We start from the raw sequence: 20634 nt of genomic DNA on the forward strand, positions 1-20634 counted from the left end.
TTTGGCACACATAGTCATGCTGTAAATGGTGTAAACCTGAGTCAGACACACAATTTGGCTGTTTTTCTCTGATTGCACTGTGTTGTTTGGGCTCGATAATAACAACATAAGTAACCTCCCAGGGGTGTAAATAACAAGTAGATTAAAAACAATGATATGCACATATGTAGAAAATAGCCTGGTTTTTACCCTGGCTTGTTAGTGTAGGACACAGGGGCATGGTGGCACCCACCCATACACCCACACATAGACAAACACATGCATGCACACACACACGTGTGCACACATCCACACGCATACACACACAGTCATGGTACACACGTACACTATCTCTCTCTCATGGCCGCATAAACAACACAACTACACTGTAAATTATGAAGGATGTGAACTTGGCTTCACATCAGAGAAAGGGTACATCAGTGCCTGTGCCTGTGTTAATTAGTTTAGCTTGTTTGCTTTTTAATTTATTTATTTGTTGCAGTAAGAATTTGACTGCGTCTTAAATTCCCCCTATGGGCCTTGGTAAAAAGTAGTATACTATGTAGGGAATAGGGTGCAATTTGGGACTTTGAGTTAATCATCTATTCACACTGATAGTGGGAGATAAAACTTGCGGTGGGATGAGGGTGGCTAGTGGTACAGCTGCTGCTTACCTTAAATTATTCATTGAGATTGCAGACCCTGAGTGGCATACCATGCATTTCAAAGGTACTCCATCACATTGTTTATCAGCTCAGGGTACACGTATGTGTATTGGCATTTGATGCTTTATCACGCTCTCTCTCTCTCTCTCTCTCTCTCTCTCTCTCTCTCTCTCTCTCTCTCTCTCTCTCTCTCTCTCACACATTCTCGCTCATTCTCTCTTACTCTCTTTTTCTCTGTACTCAGAATCAAACACCCCTGTGATATATTAACTCTCTCCATTTCCCTCAACTGAATTAAAATGCTATATCACTTTCAAAAGGCAGGGAATTGTGGAAGAGCTATATTGATATGCATCCAAGATGAAGCACATAATGAAAAGACATGATGGAGTGCTGCCTGGACTAACTGCCTGAGCGCACGCGCTCAATTTCACTGCAGTCCGGTTGGCCAAGTCACCCAGGCAGACGAGAGAGCAATGGAGATGTAGTTGGAGAACCCCCCCCCCTGAGAGGGTGATTCACAAGTTATGGCCTTTCTCTCCTTCATTCCACTGTCATTGAAAGGATATTAGATATGGCTGATAGCTTGAGACATCAAACATCACAGAGGAGCTGGACTGATCAGGACAACCTAGGTTAGACTCGGGTGGCTCCTCGCTACAGAGCTGCTTTTCTCCCTGCAGTCACATGGAGTAAATTCTGTGCCTTCCAGGAGTCCTACCTTAAATATACAAGCAGCATATCAAATTGGGATAATATTTTAGTTTACACCTGCAAAGAATAAGAATATTTGCCACAGCATAGATTTTTCATTATAAATCTGATTATTTCACATGGAGGCTAAAAAGGCTAGCTAACTAGCTATGTTTTTAGCCAAGCTGCTCGTTACCAGTAGCAAGGGAAGGCAAATCTACCTTGTTTTCACCAAATAAAAAATACAAAAAATTAAATCTTTGCTATTGTCCCCTTGTGAATGGGAGTGTGACCGGCGAGGATGTCATGTTACCAAAAAGTGTCCGCTACTCCAAAGATCCCACTCACACATGTAGATCAACGGAGTGAAGCTCGATGTCCTCACCTGAGCAGATATCTAATTACTATAATGAAAAGTCCCCATCAAATGCTGTTTGTTAAAGCGAGAGTTATGTTTTTTTTGTTGCATGGGCTGCGTCTCAATCTACCGCATCCGCTGATGACGGCCTTCCACATCTGCGGTGGAATGTTGCACAAATCTGTCTTCTCACGAAAACCTCTTTAGCGTCTGAACCTTTTTGGCTATACACTAATATGACCCCTCCATCGAAAAGTGAGACTGACCAAGTATGTGTTGGCTGTTTTTCTCTAGGATGCCCACAAGCCTCATCTGAAGGTAGTTTAGTTTCTTTCTTATATCACTAAGATATAGGACAGACAGTTCAAAACAAACTTCCTTTTGATAAATGTTTTGTCTATCTGTGTTGCCATGTATGAATGTGTGATTCAATAGTGGACCCCCTCGAAAGGCATAAACTTTAACTCCCCCATCCTCAATTCCACTGCTGCTTTAGTCAACTGCTGCTTCTCACTGTGAGTAAGGGCGCTCTCTTTTCTCCCTTATCCTTTTCCCCTCTGCTTCCTTTTCATTTCTTTCTCTTTTTTTTTCTCTCCCTTGCCCTCTCTTTCTTCATCTCAAACTTGAGAATGGCAGCCAATCAAAAGCAGAGTCCCCTTTGCTTCAGCCTCCCTGACATACACAGCGAGAAGTGGTGCAGCGAGAGAGAAAGAGGCTGAGGGAGGGAGAGTCAGAGAGAGAGAGAGAGCGATAGATGGACAAAGAGAAGTAGAGAGGGAAAGAGAAAAAAGAGAGAGAGGCAGGAAGAGAGAGGATAGAAAGAGGGTGGGGGAAGAAGATCAAATGTGAGGCAGGAGGTGGAGCAAGAGAGGGAGAGGGAGAAGAGCATAGAGAGAGACAGAGGAAGCAGGCAGTAGGCTCACACAAACACTGACACACACACTAGCGCTCGCAGTACTGTTCAGTCTTGGATGTAAGTGCAGCCAAGAGGAGATAGAATAAGTGCCACCGCTAAGCACTGCTACGCGAGGAGTGGGGAGACAGTACCATGACACTCAGAAACACAGATGGACAATACTACTAGCTGTGAATAACAAAGGTAAGGTTCTGTTTTTTTGTTTTCTATTCTCTGTTTTGTACGATTTTTGATATCAAATCTCTGGTGTTATATCAAATCTCTCATATCCATCTCTGCAGTCTTAGGAAACTTCAAAATAAAAAGTGCCTGTAGTAGCTACACGTAGGATATTAATTTGACAGGAAATGTGAATTATTATTTGGATTATGATTAATGGAAATTTTTGTAGGGGTTCATACATGGGTTGATACATTTTTTTGGAACAGAAAATCAAGCCTGACATTTCAAAGTGAAAATTACAAAGTGGAAATTACTTTACATGCATTTTTTAAACCTCAAATACACTACAGGTTTTACATTTCCTTTCAAAATCTGTAAATGCATTCAGATACTTTCTTAAACAAAATAGGATGAACACAGTGCTCATGAATGCAGAGACTTTTTATAAAAACAAACTAGGACTGGCACAGTGCTCGTACAGTGGAATTACGGATGTTGAAGGGCAGCAGCTACATACAGGTAACTGCCAAAATAAAAGAAACACCAACGCAACGTGTCTTAATAGGGCGTTGGGCCACCACAAGCCACCAGAACAGCTTCAATGCTTCTCGCTTTGCCATAGATTCTAGAAGTTTCTGGAAATCTATTGGAGGTGTGCGACAACATTCTTCCACAATAATCATTTGGTGTTTTGTTGATGGAAAACACTGTCCAGAATCTCCCATAAGTGTTTAATTGGGTTGAGCTCTGGTGACTGACTGACGTGTGCGTGCGCACATACACACACACACTTTAAACCCCCATGCTCCTTTGAGACACCTATTGAGATCTCTTTTTCTAACCATGGTAGCCAAAACAATGGGCAACTGGGACATTTTATACATGACCCTAAGCATGATGGGATGTTAATTACTTAATTAACTCTGGAACCACACATGTGTGAAAGCACCTACTTCAATATACTTTGAATTATACGTATTCCTCATTTACTCAAGTTTCATTATTTTCGGCAGTTACCTGTAAATTTAGAGACTTCCTAAACAAAATAGGACTAGTACTGTGGAAGCTCATAGGACAGATTTACAGATTCCTCCAGTGTATCACTCTGATTAAATGTTTTATGACCGGCCTCACATGCTTCCAATAAGCTAAATCATATTCAGACTTTTATGTCAGCTACACGAGTGATTTGTGTGTGTGTGGTAGCAATGGCAAAACCTTACATGTAGTTAAGTGTGGTGAGCAGGTTTGATGGTGAGGCACTGCACTACTGCTCCTATCTCAGCTCAGATGCATGGAAGGGTGAAAAAGTTCATTGTGGGGTTTTGAGCACTGCAATAAGAGGGGCAATGAGTATGTTAGGATGTTATGTTCTATATACCCGACAGCACGGAACTAATCTCTCTGTCCCTCTCTCTCTCTCCATCCCCTCTGTCTCTATCTTTCTCTCCATCTCTGCATCCCTCTGTCTCTTTCTCTCTCTCATCTTTCTTCCTCTCCCTATCTGCTGTTGTGTGCTATGGGGCTTGGTAGAGACTGCCTTGTAGTCACATGTGATTTATAAGGGTGCAGTTTGTACTGGGTCATTTGGGTAATGCCATTATTGTTTAACACAAATTAACCACTAATATTTTCAAGAATTATTATTGTCAGATATGTACTGGCCTTTCAGCGTTCGAATGAATAATAGCAAAACCCTGCATCCCTCCCACACAGACACTGCATGGTTCTCTCTCTCTCTCTCTCTCTCTCTCTCCCAAATACTCAACCAAAGCTTTCAACAGGCTCAAATTGAAACATGACAGACGGAACTCTAAATGAACATGTTGGATATATATAGGAAAATCTGAAAAAAAAATCACATGCTGATCAGAAGGGTTGTCATTGTTATAAAATGCTTGGATCAGGCAACAAAGTTAATTTTGTGTAGTGGGGCTCATCTAAAACACATAATACAAAATATACTCAATGAACTGACATGGACAGCAAAATAAATTGTGAATGAAATTGTAAGCTTTCCGTTCAGTTTTAGTGCATCAAAATCACACCACTAACTCTAAGTGACAATTTATGCAATAGGAAGGATTTTGTCTGTTCATGGCCTCACACATTGTATAGTTCGACCTCCTTTTGAACCAGTTTTCAAGGTACAAAGTGAAGACAGCATTTCAAAACTGCATTTCAAAATTGCAGCAGGTTCTGTAAAGAGTTGTCAAGCCTTGCCAGAGACTGCAGCAGGCAGCCAGGATGCTTGCGATGTTGGAAAGGTCTAGGGCTCCACCAAGTGGACACGTTTTCAGGTCTGCCGCTTTTTCACAGCTGCATCACCACCCCTACTGTAGTAGCACTTAGGCTCTGTGGTGGTCTGTCAATTGTGTAGTCTGTCAGTGTGCAATCAGTAGCTAAAGCCACTCAGTCTGTCAATCACAAAACAGGCATTTATAGTCCTTGACCTCATTGCACAGTTTTGTTAAAAGAAGAACCACAAATTGTTTTTGGCAAATACGTATTCAAACCATCGCTCCGTCTTGTTAAGATAGGTCTATCCACAGGGACATCACATGAACCAAATATAGCCCATGATGTATTTGGTCATATTTTGGTAGAATGTAACATAAATAAGACATTCTCAAACTGTGGGACGTGGACCACTGGTTGTCTGTAAAAGTTTGCTGATTGCAGAGTAAGATTTGTGTGTGTGACTGAAGTTTGATTATTGTAGAAGAGTATGTGGGCATCAGTGGCCTATATATACAGTCGGGAGAACAAGTATTTGATACACTGCCGATTTTGCAGGTTTTCCTACTTACAAAGCATGTAGAGGTCTGTAATTTCTATCATATAGGTACACTTCAACTGTGAGAGACGGAATCTAAAACAAAAATCCAGAAAATCACATTGTATGATTTTTAAGTAATTAATTAGCATTTTAATGCATGACATAAGTATTTGATACATCAGAAAAGCAGAACTTAATATTTGGTAAAGGAACCTTTGTTTGCAAATACAGAGATCATACGATTCCTGTAGTTCTTGACCAGGTTTGCACACACTGCAGCAGGGATTTTGACCCACTAATCCATACAGACCTTCTCCAGATCCTTCAGGTTTCGGGGCTGTCGCTGGGCAATACGGACTTTCAGCTCCCTCCAAAGATTTTCTATTGGGTTCTGGTCTGGAGACTGGCTAGGCCACTCCAGGACCTTGAGATGCTTCTTACGGAGCCACTCCTTAGTTACCCTGGCTGAGTGTTTTGGGTCGTTGTCATGCTGGAAGACCCAGCCACGGCCCATCGTCAATGCTCTTACTGAGGGAAGGAGGTTGTTGGCCAAGATCTCGCAATACATGGCCCCATCCATCCTCCCCTCAATAAGGTGCAGTCGTCCTGTCCCCTTTGCAGAAAAGCATCCCCAAAGAATGATGTTTCCACCTCCATGCCTCACGGTTGGGATGGTGTTCTTGGGGTTGTACTCATCCTTCTTCTTCCTCCAAACACGGCGAGTGGAGTATAGACCAAAAAGCTATATTTTTGTCTCATCAGACCACATGATCTTCTCCCATTCCTCCTCTGGATCATCCAGATGGTCATTGGCAAACTTCAGACGGGCCTGGACATGCGCTGGCTTGAGCATGGGGACCTTGCGTGCGCTGCAGGATTTTTATCCCTGATGTCCTTCCACAGCTCTCTGGTCTTGGCCATTGTGGAGAGGTTGGAGTCTGTTTGTTTGAGGTTGTGGACAGGTGTCTTTTATACAGGTAACGAGTTCAAACAGGTGCAGTTAATACAGGTGGAGTGGAACACAGGAGGGCTTCTTAAAGAAAAACTAACAGGTCTGTGAGAGCCGGAATTTTTACTGGTTGGTAGGTGATCAAATACTTATGTCATGCAATAAAATGCCAATTAATTACTTAAAAATCATACAATGTGATTTTCTGGATTTTTTTAGATTCAGTCTCTCACAGTTGAAGTGTACCTATGATAAAAAATTACATACCTCTACATGCTTTGTAAGTAGGAAAACCTGCAACATCGGCAGTGTATCAAATACTTGTTCTCCCCACTGTGTGTATATTTATATATATTATATATATATATATATATATATATATATATATATATATATATATATATATATATAAACACTCCATTATAAGGGATGCTTAGGGAGTAATCGGCAGTGTATTGCTAAATGGAATGGTCTTAGCTGGTCTCAGGGTGGTTATTTATTCCATATTAAGGCTGCTGTTGCAGATAGGTTTTGAATCTCAAGAGAAATGCACCCAGAATACTCCTACAGTATAAAGGGCGAGAGCAATTCCACTGACCGTTTCTGTTAGGAGTCTAAACACTCCCAATTTATTCAACACTGTGTGTGTTCTTAAAAGTTATATTCAAAGGACAGATAAATGGTTGATAACCATATAAGCCTTCATAGAAATAGTGTTTATTCCACTAGCTTTTGGCAGAATGGTCAACCATGAATTGCCAAATGCTCTACTCAAAGACTTAACTTTTAAGAGCATATTTAATGATTTGTTGTTTCATGCATCTCTGTCTGTTTGCATGCCAAGCCTCTCAAGCTTCCTACCACCTAATATAATCATAAACAAAAATTTTAATATACTGTAGGCATTTAATTGACTAATCAAATCAAGATGATTCAGTGAGAGGAGTTATAGCATCTGGTCAAGAAATCGAGTCAGTACGCTCTGCTCAGGGTGTGGAGGAATTTTAAAAAGACACACTGGCCTAATGCTTAATAGACATGGTGCATCAAAGATTAATATCCAGAATGCTATTAAAACTCAAGGACAGCCTTGAATGATAATTAGAAAATGCAATCACAGGAATCAGACCAAATTAATTGCCAGCCAATGTTTCCCGATTTCCGGGGTTCTGCGCCTGCCATGCCGCCTGTCATACTCATGGCAAAGCCTGGGCACGTAGTGAAGTGATAACAGCACATCATCATCAGCTTTTGGCTTACTGGCACCCCACGACTTCCCCCAATCAGCGTGGTTTCATTCTGTATCTTCTATCTGGTGGTAGGGAGAGCGACACCTACAGTTGATATCACATTTTCTTTGTTCATACAGTACATGTTGTTAAGCGTACTGTATGTTTTGTGAAAATGATTACTTTGTCCTCATGTAGTTGCACATTTTTATTAAATGTGTGATTGTTTTATGTTCTTGTACTTTAACAAGGTTAAACATCTGGGAAACTGCTAGACCGAGTTCTTGCTGACTGAAAATGAACTTTAATGGTTTTGTTACACTTTATGTTTTGAAGGCTTGACCTTGGATGACAGCTGAGACCATACCAGTATTCCCAATCACAACTGTCTCTCTCTCTTGCTGTCCTAACCTTTTAACATTTGGATATAAGCCATAACCTGCCTGTTTGAGAGTCACGGAATGAATAATGTTTTATTTTGAGATCTCATTAGCTGAATTATTTGATTTGCATTCATGGGATAACATGCATTTACATGTGGCGGTGCTTCAATTTCATCAGTGGAACCTTACTAATTTGGCTACAAACAAGGTCCTTTGTTTGTTCATTTTTTTATTGATTGTTGAACAAAAGCAGAGACATGATCAAATATAGTCCTTGCTTGTTCAAGGCCCCTTGTGAGTTACACAATGAATGCTTCTCAGGATGGCGCTGGTACTATGGCCTTTCCACCAGCTTCACACTAAATGGGCTCTTTTTATAAAAGGAGGACAAGATTTATTAGGATTAACTTTCCAAAGTCCATAAATTATGCATGCATCCGCAAATTACCTATCAAGGCTGGCCCTGGTGGGGATTCTGCTTCATCTAGGCACTACAGACTGGTTAGCTGACAACGTCACAAAGACGATGTGTGCGCGTCGAGGGGGCAGAGGTCTGTATTTTTCATGATTCTGGGTGGCCAGACAGCTAACAAAAATGACAAGAAGCTGCCATGTGGGGATTCGCAGGTGGCTCATTGTCTCTTGTTATGATACCATGTCTTTCTTGTTTTGACACTTGTCACGTCTATGATTATACAGTATGGCTAAAATTAACAATGTGCTTGAAAGAAAACAAGTGCTCATTGTGCAAATGGATTTATTATTTCAATAAAGATTTGGAGAGGAAATATAGTTTACATGTTGTCAACAATCCTTTGATTCTAAGCCAACCCAGCCTCTTTGCTACACGGTTGCACATTCATCGGTTTTGTTGCTAAACAACCCACTGTCTACATAGCGCGTGTCATGGAGTCAATAATACAATGGCTACATTTAGAAGCCAAGGTTTGGCTGCCAGCAAGCCCAGTAGATATAGCTTTGTCAGTGGTCAGTCACCATGTATCAATTAACAGGAAGATGGCTAGCTTAAGTTGAACTTGAACCAGGCTAGGAAAACTGTGGTTGAGTTAGCTAGCTAGCTAGCTAAGTAGCTAGCAAGCTAGCTAACTTCCTTCAATTTCATTCTAGCCTGGCGGTATTATAATTCACTTTGTCAATACCTATTGTTTCATTTCACAACTGGCTAGCAAAATAAAACTAATGATGAAAACAGAAAATAGCTGTTACTAAACTGTATTACTTACTACTACTCTATTACTAATCAAATCTGCAAAAACAATCGATCAATGTATTACATTTTAATGTTTTATTGTAAGGGGAATTAAAATAGGCTAGGCAACGTGTTGCAGTAGGCCTTTGTAGAATAATACAAAACATATCCTTGACTGTAACCAAAAACAAATTACTCTTGTAATTCATCCTTTACAATTGTTTATGCACTATTTACCAAGCATTGGTACTTATGTTTATATCAGGAATCAAGGTAAGACCCAAGTGCAGACTTTGTGAAAAGGGAGACTGTGGAAAAATAGGAACAGAGACAATTGCTGGTTGACTTGAACAAAAAAGACGAACTGGCCCAGACAGACAGAAAACACAGGTATAAATACCCAGAGGATAAGTGGGGAAGATGGGCGACACCTGGAGGAGGTGGAGATAAGCACAGGACAGGTGGAACAGATCAGGGCGTGACAGTTTATGGCAAATAATTTGACCTGGACGCCTTGCAGGTAAATATTATTCTGGAATGCATTATTTACCGGACTGTATTACTCTAGTACCAATCAAATCTACAAATCAAATTGATCAAATCTGCTACAAGTTTGGCTACCAGCAAGTTTAAGCTAGTTTAAGCTAATCCTAGGTAAAATGTATGACTCTTTGAGATGCCATTTGGAGCTATAATTCCTTTACTAAAAGCTCTATTCAATCTGTATCGCTGAAGCATTACAGATTGCACTATAGACATTTAAAGGTAATTTCTGATTGGGCCAACATATGCAGTGTTTACCTTGAAAGCAGTCTCTGCCAATGCGGGAGCATTGCCTTTAGCTGAACTTAAATTTCGTAATGCTGGACAAATGCAAAATGGATTTTATATAGCCCAAGATAATTAATGAATGCATTTAAGGAAGTTTCTAATTCCATATAATTCATAATTGTCCCCCACAATGAAATTGGGCAGGGAACTGAGGATCTGTCTCCATCTGTCTGTCCGTTCGTACATTAGTCACACGCAATATTTCAGATGGCACTGGCCCGATTTTGACGAAGTTTGGGTGAATGATGAGGCTTGCTATAGAGATCTGGCATTTAAAAAATTACACTGATTGGGCCAAGGCGGGAGCTATAGTAATTAACAAAAATGTGTTAGTCACATGCAATCTCAATTGACCCAAGGGGTGGGGGGGTGACATGTTTATGTTGCCTGTTTTTTTCTCTAGGAAGATTAAACAGTAGCAATGTACAACACTGGCAACACTAAAGAGCTTTGAAACCAATTATCTCTTGATACAGATAAAATATCTTAATATGAGCCAGTTTGCTAGAGCAGGAAAATTATCCTGCAACAACGAATGTGAATTATTATGTGGATTATAATTAATGTACATGTTTGGAAGTCTGTCATTTCAAATTGGAAATTACAAACTTCAGAAGTCTTTATAAAACCTCAAATGCACTACACATGTTTTATTTCATGCAGAAGTTATCCTGCAATTGGTGATCAAATTAAGATCCTACATCTGTATTAGACACAATCAGACAATATGACCATTGGGGGGATATTGAAACCCAATATGACTGCCTCAAGTCAATATCCTGCTTGTGTTATCTATCTAATTTATCCATGTTCTTCTTCTTCACAGGGATCAATACGGGATCAAAGGGAAGAAGACTACAATGCCTGATTTGGTTACATTTCATTCCAGCGTGCATCCTACCAGAAGCCCATTACCATAACTCATTAGTCATACAGAACTATTTCCCCGTGTGATTGGATACCATGATAACCAATCACTTCCTGGGTCTACTGATGCTCTCCATCCTGCAGCCAATCAATGCCCTGCCTGTGGCACCTGGAAATACTGTGAATCTCTTGGGAACATCGCAGGAGAAGGATGATGGAAGGATACTCCAGCGTTACAAACGAGGATGGATGTGGAATCAATTCTTTCTTCTGGAGGAGTACACAGGGAATGACAACCAGTATGTTGGCAAGGTAAGGGTTTTGTGCACCATTTTTATGGGACATTCTTTGTATGCTGCCTTGAGGTGGTCGATTATGTCAAAGTACACTCAGTCAAAAGGACTGTTCCTGTTGTACTTGACATAACTTTCAATAGTTTCAGAAAATGTATCCATAAATATGTTAGGCCAATGATCCTAGGTGAAGGGAATTGGCATCTATATCCTAGCAACAGGCAACTAATTCCAGCCATCTTCCCGCATTCACGCAACAATTCAAAAACAACCAAGTTGGTTATAAATGAGTAAAAAAATTAGGAATCGTCACTCAAATTAGCGATTTAACATGACACATGGAGGAGGAATAGTTGTTCATATATTTGACAGACAACTTAACCAAATCAAGTCATGAGGCAGACATAACGGCTAGACAAAATAACTGACTCAGTCCCTCACATCGCCAAGGGCCTGAGAGCCTCCACTGTCATGATGACACAGCTCTTCAACTGACAGAGGCTTGTGTTAGCCAGTCAGGGACCAGATAAGAACGCATAAAAGAGGAAATATTTCTCAGAGCTATAACCCCCCCACTTTAGATCAAAGGAGTGACGTGTCAAGCCACCAGTGTTAGTGCTAACACAGAGACTGCTAGTCGCAGTGTTAGAGACAACGTTACAGTTATCATCCTGAGGGAGGGGAACGAGGTGACTGTCGACAGCCAATTTTCTCAGAGGAAGCTGGCTTTCATCACCTGCCTCATCCTCAGGAGTAAACAAGTGTCACAGTACAGGGTGGAGTATGAGGATATGACTACCAGTTTGGCAGATAGCATCATCCTGACGGGTTGGAGACAGGGAAACAACAAGAAGACAATGATGGAGAGAAGAGGGAAGAAGGGAAAGTGGGTAATGGAGAGAAAAATAACGAATCAATCAAGTCAGGCCAATGAAATTTCACTTCACATAATTTTGGCTTTCTTCCTGACTCCGAGGATCTTTGGCTGGCACACTGGGAAGTTTCTTTGCGTGACAACAATAACATGTACTGGCTCTTGACTCACTCAGTGTCCAAAATCATTCACAATTAAACTGTCAGAAGAGGTCTCAATGAATAAAGTTGGTGAAAAAACAAAGCCCACATGCTGGCTTTACTTGGGAAGCGAATAGTGATCACGACCTCTAATTCCATCAGCTTCACTCTGGAGTTGGTGTCTGTGATGAAAATGTGGTGAAAAGCCAGGGCTGATGGACAGGCACTTAAAGGCCCAGGACCAAGCCATATTTCAGTGCACTGTGGGAGGGTTTATTTATTTCACATCCAATCAAGTCCCCCATCCACCAACCCTCTCCCTAAACCCACATACAGCTACAGTATCTTCCTCCTCTCTACTGGTGTAGCGGAAACCCCCTCAGCCCCCACAAGGAGGGGGGACCTACCAACAATGTCTAAATTGTAATATAATTTTGTATTAAATAACTTTGACAGTAACCCTCCTTTTAAATGTCCATATGTAGCAAGAAAACTGTTTTTTTTGTCCAATATACATGGGTACAATGTAGTTTAATGCATCCAATTAGCCAATTTCTCAGCTGCGCCAAACGGCAGACCGCTTAGCCTCCTCACATAATTGACTATCAAGTTTTTTTTTAAAGTTAGGTGACTAAGGTCGGGGAGTGAGTTCATTGTTAAAACCTCTCTGGGATAGGCGGGACAGTCGCGTCCCACTTGGCCAATTGCCAGGGAAAATGCATTAAATCACACATGTAAGGTACCAAATTAAAGCTACACTCGTTGTGAATTCAGCCAACATGTCCGATTTCAAAAAGGTTTTTCTGCGAAAGCATAAGATGCTATTATCTGATGATAGCACAACAGTAAACAAAGAGATAGTAGCATATTTCAACCCTGCAGGCACCACACAAAACACAGAAATAAAATATAAATCATGCCTTACTTTTGAAGAGCTTCTTTTGTTGGCACTCCAATATGTCCCATAAACATCACAAATGGTCCTTTTGTTCGATTAATTCTGTCACTATATATCCAAAATGTCAATTTATTTGGCGCGTTTGATCCAGAAAAAAACAGCTTCCAATTTGCGCAACGTCACTACAAAATATCTCAAAAGTTACCTGTAAACTTTGCCAAAACATTTCATACTACTTTTGTAATACAACGTTTTGTATTTTTAAACGTTATTAATCGATCAAATTGTAGACGGGACAATCTGTGTTCAATACAGGAAGACAATAAACTCACGCTACTTTTCTAGTCATGCGCCTTCTCAAAAAGTACACTTCAAATGACAAAAATTCAAGATGGCAGTACTTCTTCATTACACAAAGGAATAACCTCAACCAATTTCCAAAGACTGGTGACATCCAGTGGAAGCAGTAGAAACTGCAAACAAGTGCCTTAGAAATTTGGTTTCCGAATGAAACCCCATTGAATAGACAGTGACCTCAATAAATAAAAAATCGGAATGGTTAGTCCTTGCGGTTTTGCCTGCTACATAAGTTCTGTTATACTCACAGACATGATTCAAACAGTTTTAGAAACTTCAGAGTGTTTTCTATCCAAATCTACTAATAATATGCATATCTTATATTCTTGACATGAGTAGCAGGAAGTTGAAATTGGGCACGCTATTTATCCAAAAGGGAAAATGCTTCCCCCTATCCCAAAGAGGTTTTAAAGATGGACAGACAAAAGGCAAGACCAAGTGGTGCATGAAAATACAGCAAACATACTTTATCTGATCAAGCTAGTGCCCATTACAGAAGATATCCACATCAGCAAATCTACCACCTCGTCCTCGACTGTCAAAACACCATTGCAGGTAGAAGCTAGTAGGCCTACTTATGTAGCAGCTACCACTAGCAACCTCCCATTCCTGACAGAGACATCACTGCCCGGGACTGGCAATGACAGTGGCCTTGCTCCTCTTCTTCTTTACTCCCCTCGAGAATAGTGACAGTTCCTCTAGTGAGAGTGTCGGCCCTCTTTCTCCTGCTTCTTCTCTCCCAGAAAACTAAGACCCAGCGGCACTCATGAGAGCGACCCCACTTCTGTGAACACTGGTAAGCCTATGAGTAATTAGACGGAAAAACCTGTGGAGTCTCAGTTCCAATGTGTAATATAAATAGGCTACCAGCTAAATACTGTATATAGCTATAGATAGGCTAGTAAGTTAGACTGCATTGTCTGCATAATGAAGAGACACAAGTGTTCCTCTCAGTTGAGTTTGTCTATCAGCCGTTGTAAAATCTTTAAATGTGGGAAGATAAATAATTATGTTATTGTTTCGGTTTGTTGAGAACTCGTTTCTTCAGCTTTCATGGTACTATTGTGATTTACCAGAACAATATTGGTACATTTTAGGAGCAGGTTTACCGAAACACTGGATCAATCTGGTATCTTATCATGGTGTAGACAGTCTCAATACACAACTCAGACGTTTAGGGCTCATCATAGATGTACATCATATAAAATATTGTGCTGGAGTGATTTAAACTGTTCATGATGCTGAAATGTCTTCTCTTTTAGGTGAACTTTACAGTGCGAATTGCCCAAATTCACAAAGTGTCTCAGGGTAGTGCTAATCTAAGATCAGTTATTAATGATTACATGAACATGGATGCCCTGATCCTAAATCATCACTCATACTCTGCAAAACTTTATGAAAATTGGCCCAGGTGTGTATTTGTCAGAAAACTCCACTGCATGTGCCTCTTGGAGTTGTTCATTCACTATCACCTGATCTTCAGCGAGCGATTTCAGATTGCCACTAGCAGACTGCCAATGAGTGAGATTATTTAACCTCTCTAGGGTAGGGGGCAGCATTCGGAATTTTGGATGAAAAGCATGCCCAAATTTAACGGCCTGCTACTCGGGCCCAGAAGATATGATATGCATATAACTGGTAAACTGTTAAAATAGTGTCTGTGAGTATAACAGAACTGATTTAGCAGGTGAAAACCTGAGAAAAATCCATTCTGGAAGTAGTTTTTGTTTTGTTTTTGTAGTTTTAAATGCCATTACAGTATTGACTTAGGACTCCATTTGCAGTTCCTATGCCTTCCACTAAATGTCAACAGTCTTTAGAAATTGTTTCAGGCTTGTATTCTTATAAATGAGGGAGTAAGACCAGTCTGAACGAGTGGACCCTAATGTGTCGCAGAGCTTTTTCAGGCGCATGTGCATTTCTTGTTTACCTTTTATATTGACAACGTTATTGTCCGGTTGAAATATTATAGATCATTTAGGCTAAAAACAACCTGAGGCTTGAATACAAACATCGTTTGACATGTTTCTATAAACTTTACGGATTTTTTGTCTGATTGTTTTGACTGAGTTTGAGCCTGTGGATTACTGAATAAAACGTTTTTGGATATAAAGAGACTTCATCGAACAAAAGGAACATTTATTGAGTAAATTATTGTCTTCTGATTGCCACCACATGAAGATCATCAAAGGTAAGGGATTAATGTTATCTCTATTTCTGAGTTTTGTAACGCTTCTGCTTGGCTGGTTACTGTTTGTAATAATTTGTCAACTGGGCTATGTTCTGGGCTAGGTATGTTCTGGGCTAGGTATGCTTTCGCCGTAAAACATTTTATAAATATGACACTGTGGTTGGTTTAACAAGAAGTTAATCTTTAAACCTATATGAAATATTTTTTGTTTTCTGAATTTTTATAATGAGCATTTCTGTAATTGAATATGGCGCTCTGCAACCTCACTGGATGTTGGTCGGATGGGACGCTAGCGTCCCATGTACCCTAGAGAGGTTAACAAGCCAAGCCCTCGTCAAGGGAGGCCTACTTTTTCAGTATGAAGTGTGAACACTTGCAATGTAATCAGATGGCTTTTGTGTCTGGAGTTTATTTCTGTAGGGGTGCAGTGGCCCACATCACATTCAGTTCCATCCAAGCTATGCATGTGAAGAAAACCCCTTTAACCTCGTGGTAGTGTGTGATGCTTTGTGTCTGTAATCAAATGCTGCCGGTCTTCAGTTCCCACTACAGTTTCTTCCTGTATCCAGTTTCTACTGTTCCTAGGAAAAAATGAAGAATCTGAAAATGCAACAATTTCTAAGATTTTACTGAGTTCCAGTTCCTATCGGTAAATCAGTCAACTGAAATACATTCATTAGGCCATAATCTATGGATTTCACATGACTGGGAATACAGATATGCATCTGTTGGTCACAGACCTTAAAATAAACAATAGGGGTGTGGACCAGCAAACCAGTCCGTATCTGGTGTGACCACCATTTACCTCATGCAACTTGACCTCTCCTTCGCATAGAGTTGATCAGGCTGTTGATTGGGGCCTGTGGAATGTTGTCCAACTCCTCTTCAATGGATGTGCAAAGTTGCTGGATTTTGCCGGGAACTGGAACACGCTGTCGTACAGGTCGGTCCAGAGCATTCCAAACAAGCTCAATGGGTGTCTAGTGAGTATGCAGCCTATGAACGAACTGAGACATTTTCAGCGTCCAGGAATTGTGTACAGATCCTTGCGACATGGGGCTGTGCATGCTAAAACATGAGGTGAAAGCTGCGGATGAATGACACGACAATGGGCATCAGGATCTTGATACGGTATCTCTGTGCATTCAAATTGCCATCGATAAAATGCAATTGTGTTTATTGCGTGTAGCTTATGCCTGCCCATACCATAACCCCACTGCCAACATGGGCACTTGTTTACAACGCTGACATCAGCAAACCAATCACACGACGGTATAGTTCAAATACTTGAAGAGAACAGTTATCCAGTGTGTCAGTGGCCATCAAAGATTATCATTTACCCACTGAAGTCGGTTACAATGCCGAACTGCAATCAGGTGAAGACCCTGGTGAGTACGACGAGCACACAGATGAGCTTCCCTGAGATGGTTTCGTACAGTTTGTGTAGGAATTCTACGGTTGTGCAAACCCACGGTTTCATCAGCTGTCTGGGTGGCTTGTCTCAGACCATCCCACAAGGGAAGAAGCTGGATGTGGAGGTCCTGGGCTGGCGTGGTTACACGTGTTCTGAGGTTGTGAGGCCGGTTGGACAAACTGCTAAATTCTCTAAAACAATGTTAGAGGTGGCTTACGGTAGAAAAATCAACATTAAATTCTCTTGTGGATATTCCTGCAGTCAGCATGACAATTGTACACTCCCTTAAAACTTGAGACATCTGTGGCATTGTGTTGTGTTACAAAACTGCACATTTTAGAGTGACATTTTATTGTCCCTGGCACTAGGTGTACCTGTGTAAAGATCATGCGGTTTAATCAGTTTCTTGATATGCCACACCTGTCATGTGGATGGATTATCTTGGCAAATGAGAAATGCTCACTAACAGGTAAGCAATTTTGAGCATAACATTTGAAAGAAATTAACTTTGTGTGTATTGGGACATTTCTTGGATCTTTTATTTCAGCTCATGCGTTTATATTTTTGTTCAGCATAGATTAATGACTAAGGGCTTTCCAGCACTCCAGATGGAGTGGAAAATATTTGGGGTATCTCAGATTGTTCTGGCAATTCTGACATAGTAACTTCATTGAGAGAAAGGATGTTTAATATGTTTTTATATTTGTAATCACAAAACTTTTTTTAATGAAAAACATGATAAAATGTGCCTTTTTTACTTATACATGCCTCCTTAACTTTTAAGAAGGCCCACATATTAATTGAAATGCATTCCAGGTGACTACCTCATAAAGCTGGTTTAGAGAATGCCAAGCGTGTGCAAAGTTGTCATCAAGGCAAAGGGTGGCTACATTGAAGAATCTCAAATATAACATGTATTTTGATTTGCTTCATACTTTTTTGGTTACTACATGATTACATGTGTTATTTCATAGTTTTCATGTCATCACTATTATTCTCCAGTGTAGAACATAGTAAAAATAAAGAAAAACCCAAACTTTGGACTGGAACTGTATGTTGAGGCGGATGATGTTTGGATGAGTAAACAATCCATGGAAAAATAGTGCCTTGGAATGTCGTCCTATAATATAAGCAAGTGACTGTTGCGTATTATGAACCTGTTTACATTCAATACTTACAGTATTTATTATCACAGATGTTCAAACCAACATCAGTGGAGAGAGAAAGAGAAAGGGAGAGAGAGAGAGAGAGAGAGAGAGAGAGAGAGAGAGCATAATTATTCTGTATCCTTTTGGGGCTCTTTTTTCCTATCTCCCCTCTGCAGCACTAAGCAATGCTCACTACAGACCTGACAAGAATTGCCAATGATTTTGCTACTTTACTGGCTATTCCTCTGTGCTTGTGCAAGGGGATTTAAGTCATCAACATGCTCCTCTGTCAAAGGCTCATTTTGTGCAACAAGAACTTTAGAAAAGAGAACCACCAAGCCTTACTTATAATATTGCATGTTACCTTGTTACTTGTGCTCACCTTGAATCCTAAAGAATGCATAGCTATTGAATTATAACTATTCTATGTTGGTAACAAACTCATTAAACAATACTTAATTTCTGAAGGACAAGATCATAGAAACTACAGTCTTTCTATATACAAATCAAATCAAATTGTATTTGTCACATACACATGGTTAGCAGATGTTAATGCGAGTGTAGCGAAATGCTTGTGCTTCCAGTTCCGACAATGCAGTAATAACCAACAAGTAATCTAACCTAACAATTCCAAAACTACTACCTTATACACACAAGTGTAAAAGGTATAAAGAATATGTACATAAAGATATATGAATGAGTGATGGTACAGAACGGCATAGCCAAGATGCAGTAGATGGTATAGAGTACAGTATATACATATGAGATGAGTAAAGTAGGGTATATAAACATAAAGTGGCATAGTTTAAAGTGGCTAGTGATACATGTATTACATAAAGATGGCAAGATGCAGTAGATGATATAGAGTACAGTATATACATATAGATATGAGATGAGTAATGTAGGGTATGTAAAAATAATATTAAGTGGCATTGTTTAAAGTGGCTAGTGATACATTTTTATATCAATTCCCATCAATTTCCATTATTAAAGTGGCTGGAGGCCCGTCAGGAAGTCCAGTACCCAGTTGCACAGGGCGGGGTCGAGACCCAGGGTCTCGAGCTTGATGACGAGATTGGAGGGTACTATGGTGTTAAATGCTGAGCTGTAGTCGATGAACAGCATTCTCACATAGGTATTCGTCTTGTCCAGATGGGTTAGGGCAGTGTGCAGTGTGGTTGCGATTGCATCGTCTGTGGACCTATTGGGGCGGTAAGCAAATTGAAGTGGGTCTAGGGTGTCAGGTAGGGTGGAGGTGATATGGTCCTTGACTAGTCTCTCAAAGCACTTCATGATAACGGAAGTGAGTGCTACGGGGTGGTAGTCGTTTAGCTCATTTACCTTAGCTTTTTTGGGAACAGGAACAATGGTGGCCCTCTTGAAGCATGTGGGAACAGCAGACTGGGATAAGGATTGATTGAATATGTCCGTAAACACACCAGCCAGCTGGTCTGCGCATGCTCTGAGGACGCGGTTGGGGATGCCGTCTGGGCCTGCAGCTTTGCGAGGGTTAACACGTTTAAATGTTTTACTCACGTTGGCTGCAGTGAAGGAGAGTCCGCAGGTTTTGGTAGCGGGCTGTGTCAGTGGCACTGTATTTAGTCTGTCTGGGAGCAAGACATCCTGGTAGGCGACGGGGCTGGTTTTCTTTTTGTAGTCCGTGATTGACTGTAGACCCTGCCACATACCTCTTGTGTCTGAGCCGTTGAATTGCAACTCTACTTTGTCTCTATACTGTCGCTTAGCTTGTTTGACTGCCTTGCTTTCATTTTTGCGCGAATGCTGCCATCAATCCACGGTTTCTGGTTTGGGAATGATTTAATCGTTGCTGTGGGTATAACATCGTCAATGTACTTTCTAATAAACTCGCTCACCGAATCAGCGTATTTGTCAATCTTGTTGTTGGACGCAACATTCGGGCATTTGACATTAGGTCATAAGTAGTACATATTATTATTATTAACATACTTACATAGTAAGTCATATACATTTATGTTACTTATTTTACTCATGGATCCATGGATCGAATCTATACCACTACATGAATTCATAATACTGCATGAATCACTGCATGAATTGACACCATACTGTTTCATGAATGGATTGTGTAATACTGCATGAATCACCTCTATATTACCTACAAATACTGCATGAATCGACTCCATACTGATGCATGAATTGACTCAATAATACTGCATGAATCCATACAGCACAGGGGTCTCAACTAACCTGTACCCTCAACTAACCTGTACCCATTGACTTGGTACCGGTACCCCCTGTATATTGATTCATTATTGT

At 40.5% G+C, this 20634-nt stretch overlaps 1 protein-coding gene across 1 annotated transcript in view; it reads left to right on the forward strand.

Annotated features, from left to right (window-relative positions):
• The first annotated feature begins 2606 nt into the window (after nucleotides 1-2606).
• The window catches only part of LOC115130436 (cadherin-10-like), a 50075-nt gene continuing 32047 nt past the window's right edge, over nucleotides 2607-20634 (forward strand). The window contains exons 1-2 of the mRNA XM_029661584.2: nucleotides 2607-2794; nucleotides 10981-11333. Coding sequence (XP_029517444.1) covers nucleotides 11118-11333 — 216 coding nt within the window. The 5' untranslated portion in view covers nucleotides 2607-2794; nucleotides 10981-11117. The remainder of the gene's footprint in view (nucleotides 2795-10980; nucleotides 11334-20634) is intronic.

This window comes from Oncorhynchus nerka, linkage group LG6 (assembly GCF_034236695.1).
Source record: "Oncorhynchus nerka isolate Pitt River linkage group LG6, Oner_Uvic_2.0, whole genome shotgun sequence".
Classification (NCBI taxonomy): Eukaryota; Metazoa; Chordata; class Actinopteri; order Salmoniformes; family Salmonidae; genus Oncorhynchus; species Oncorhynchus nerka.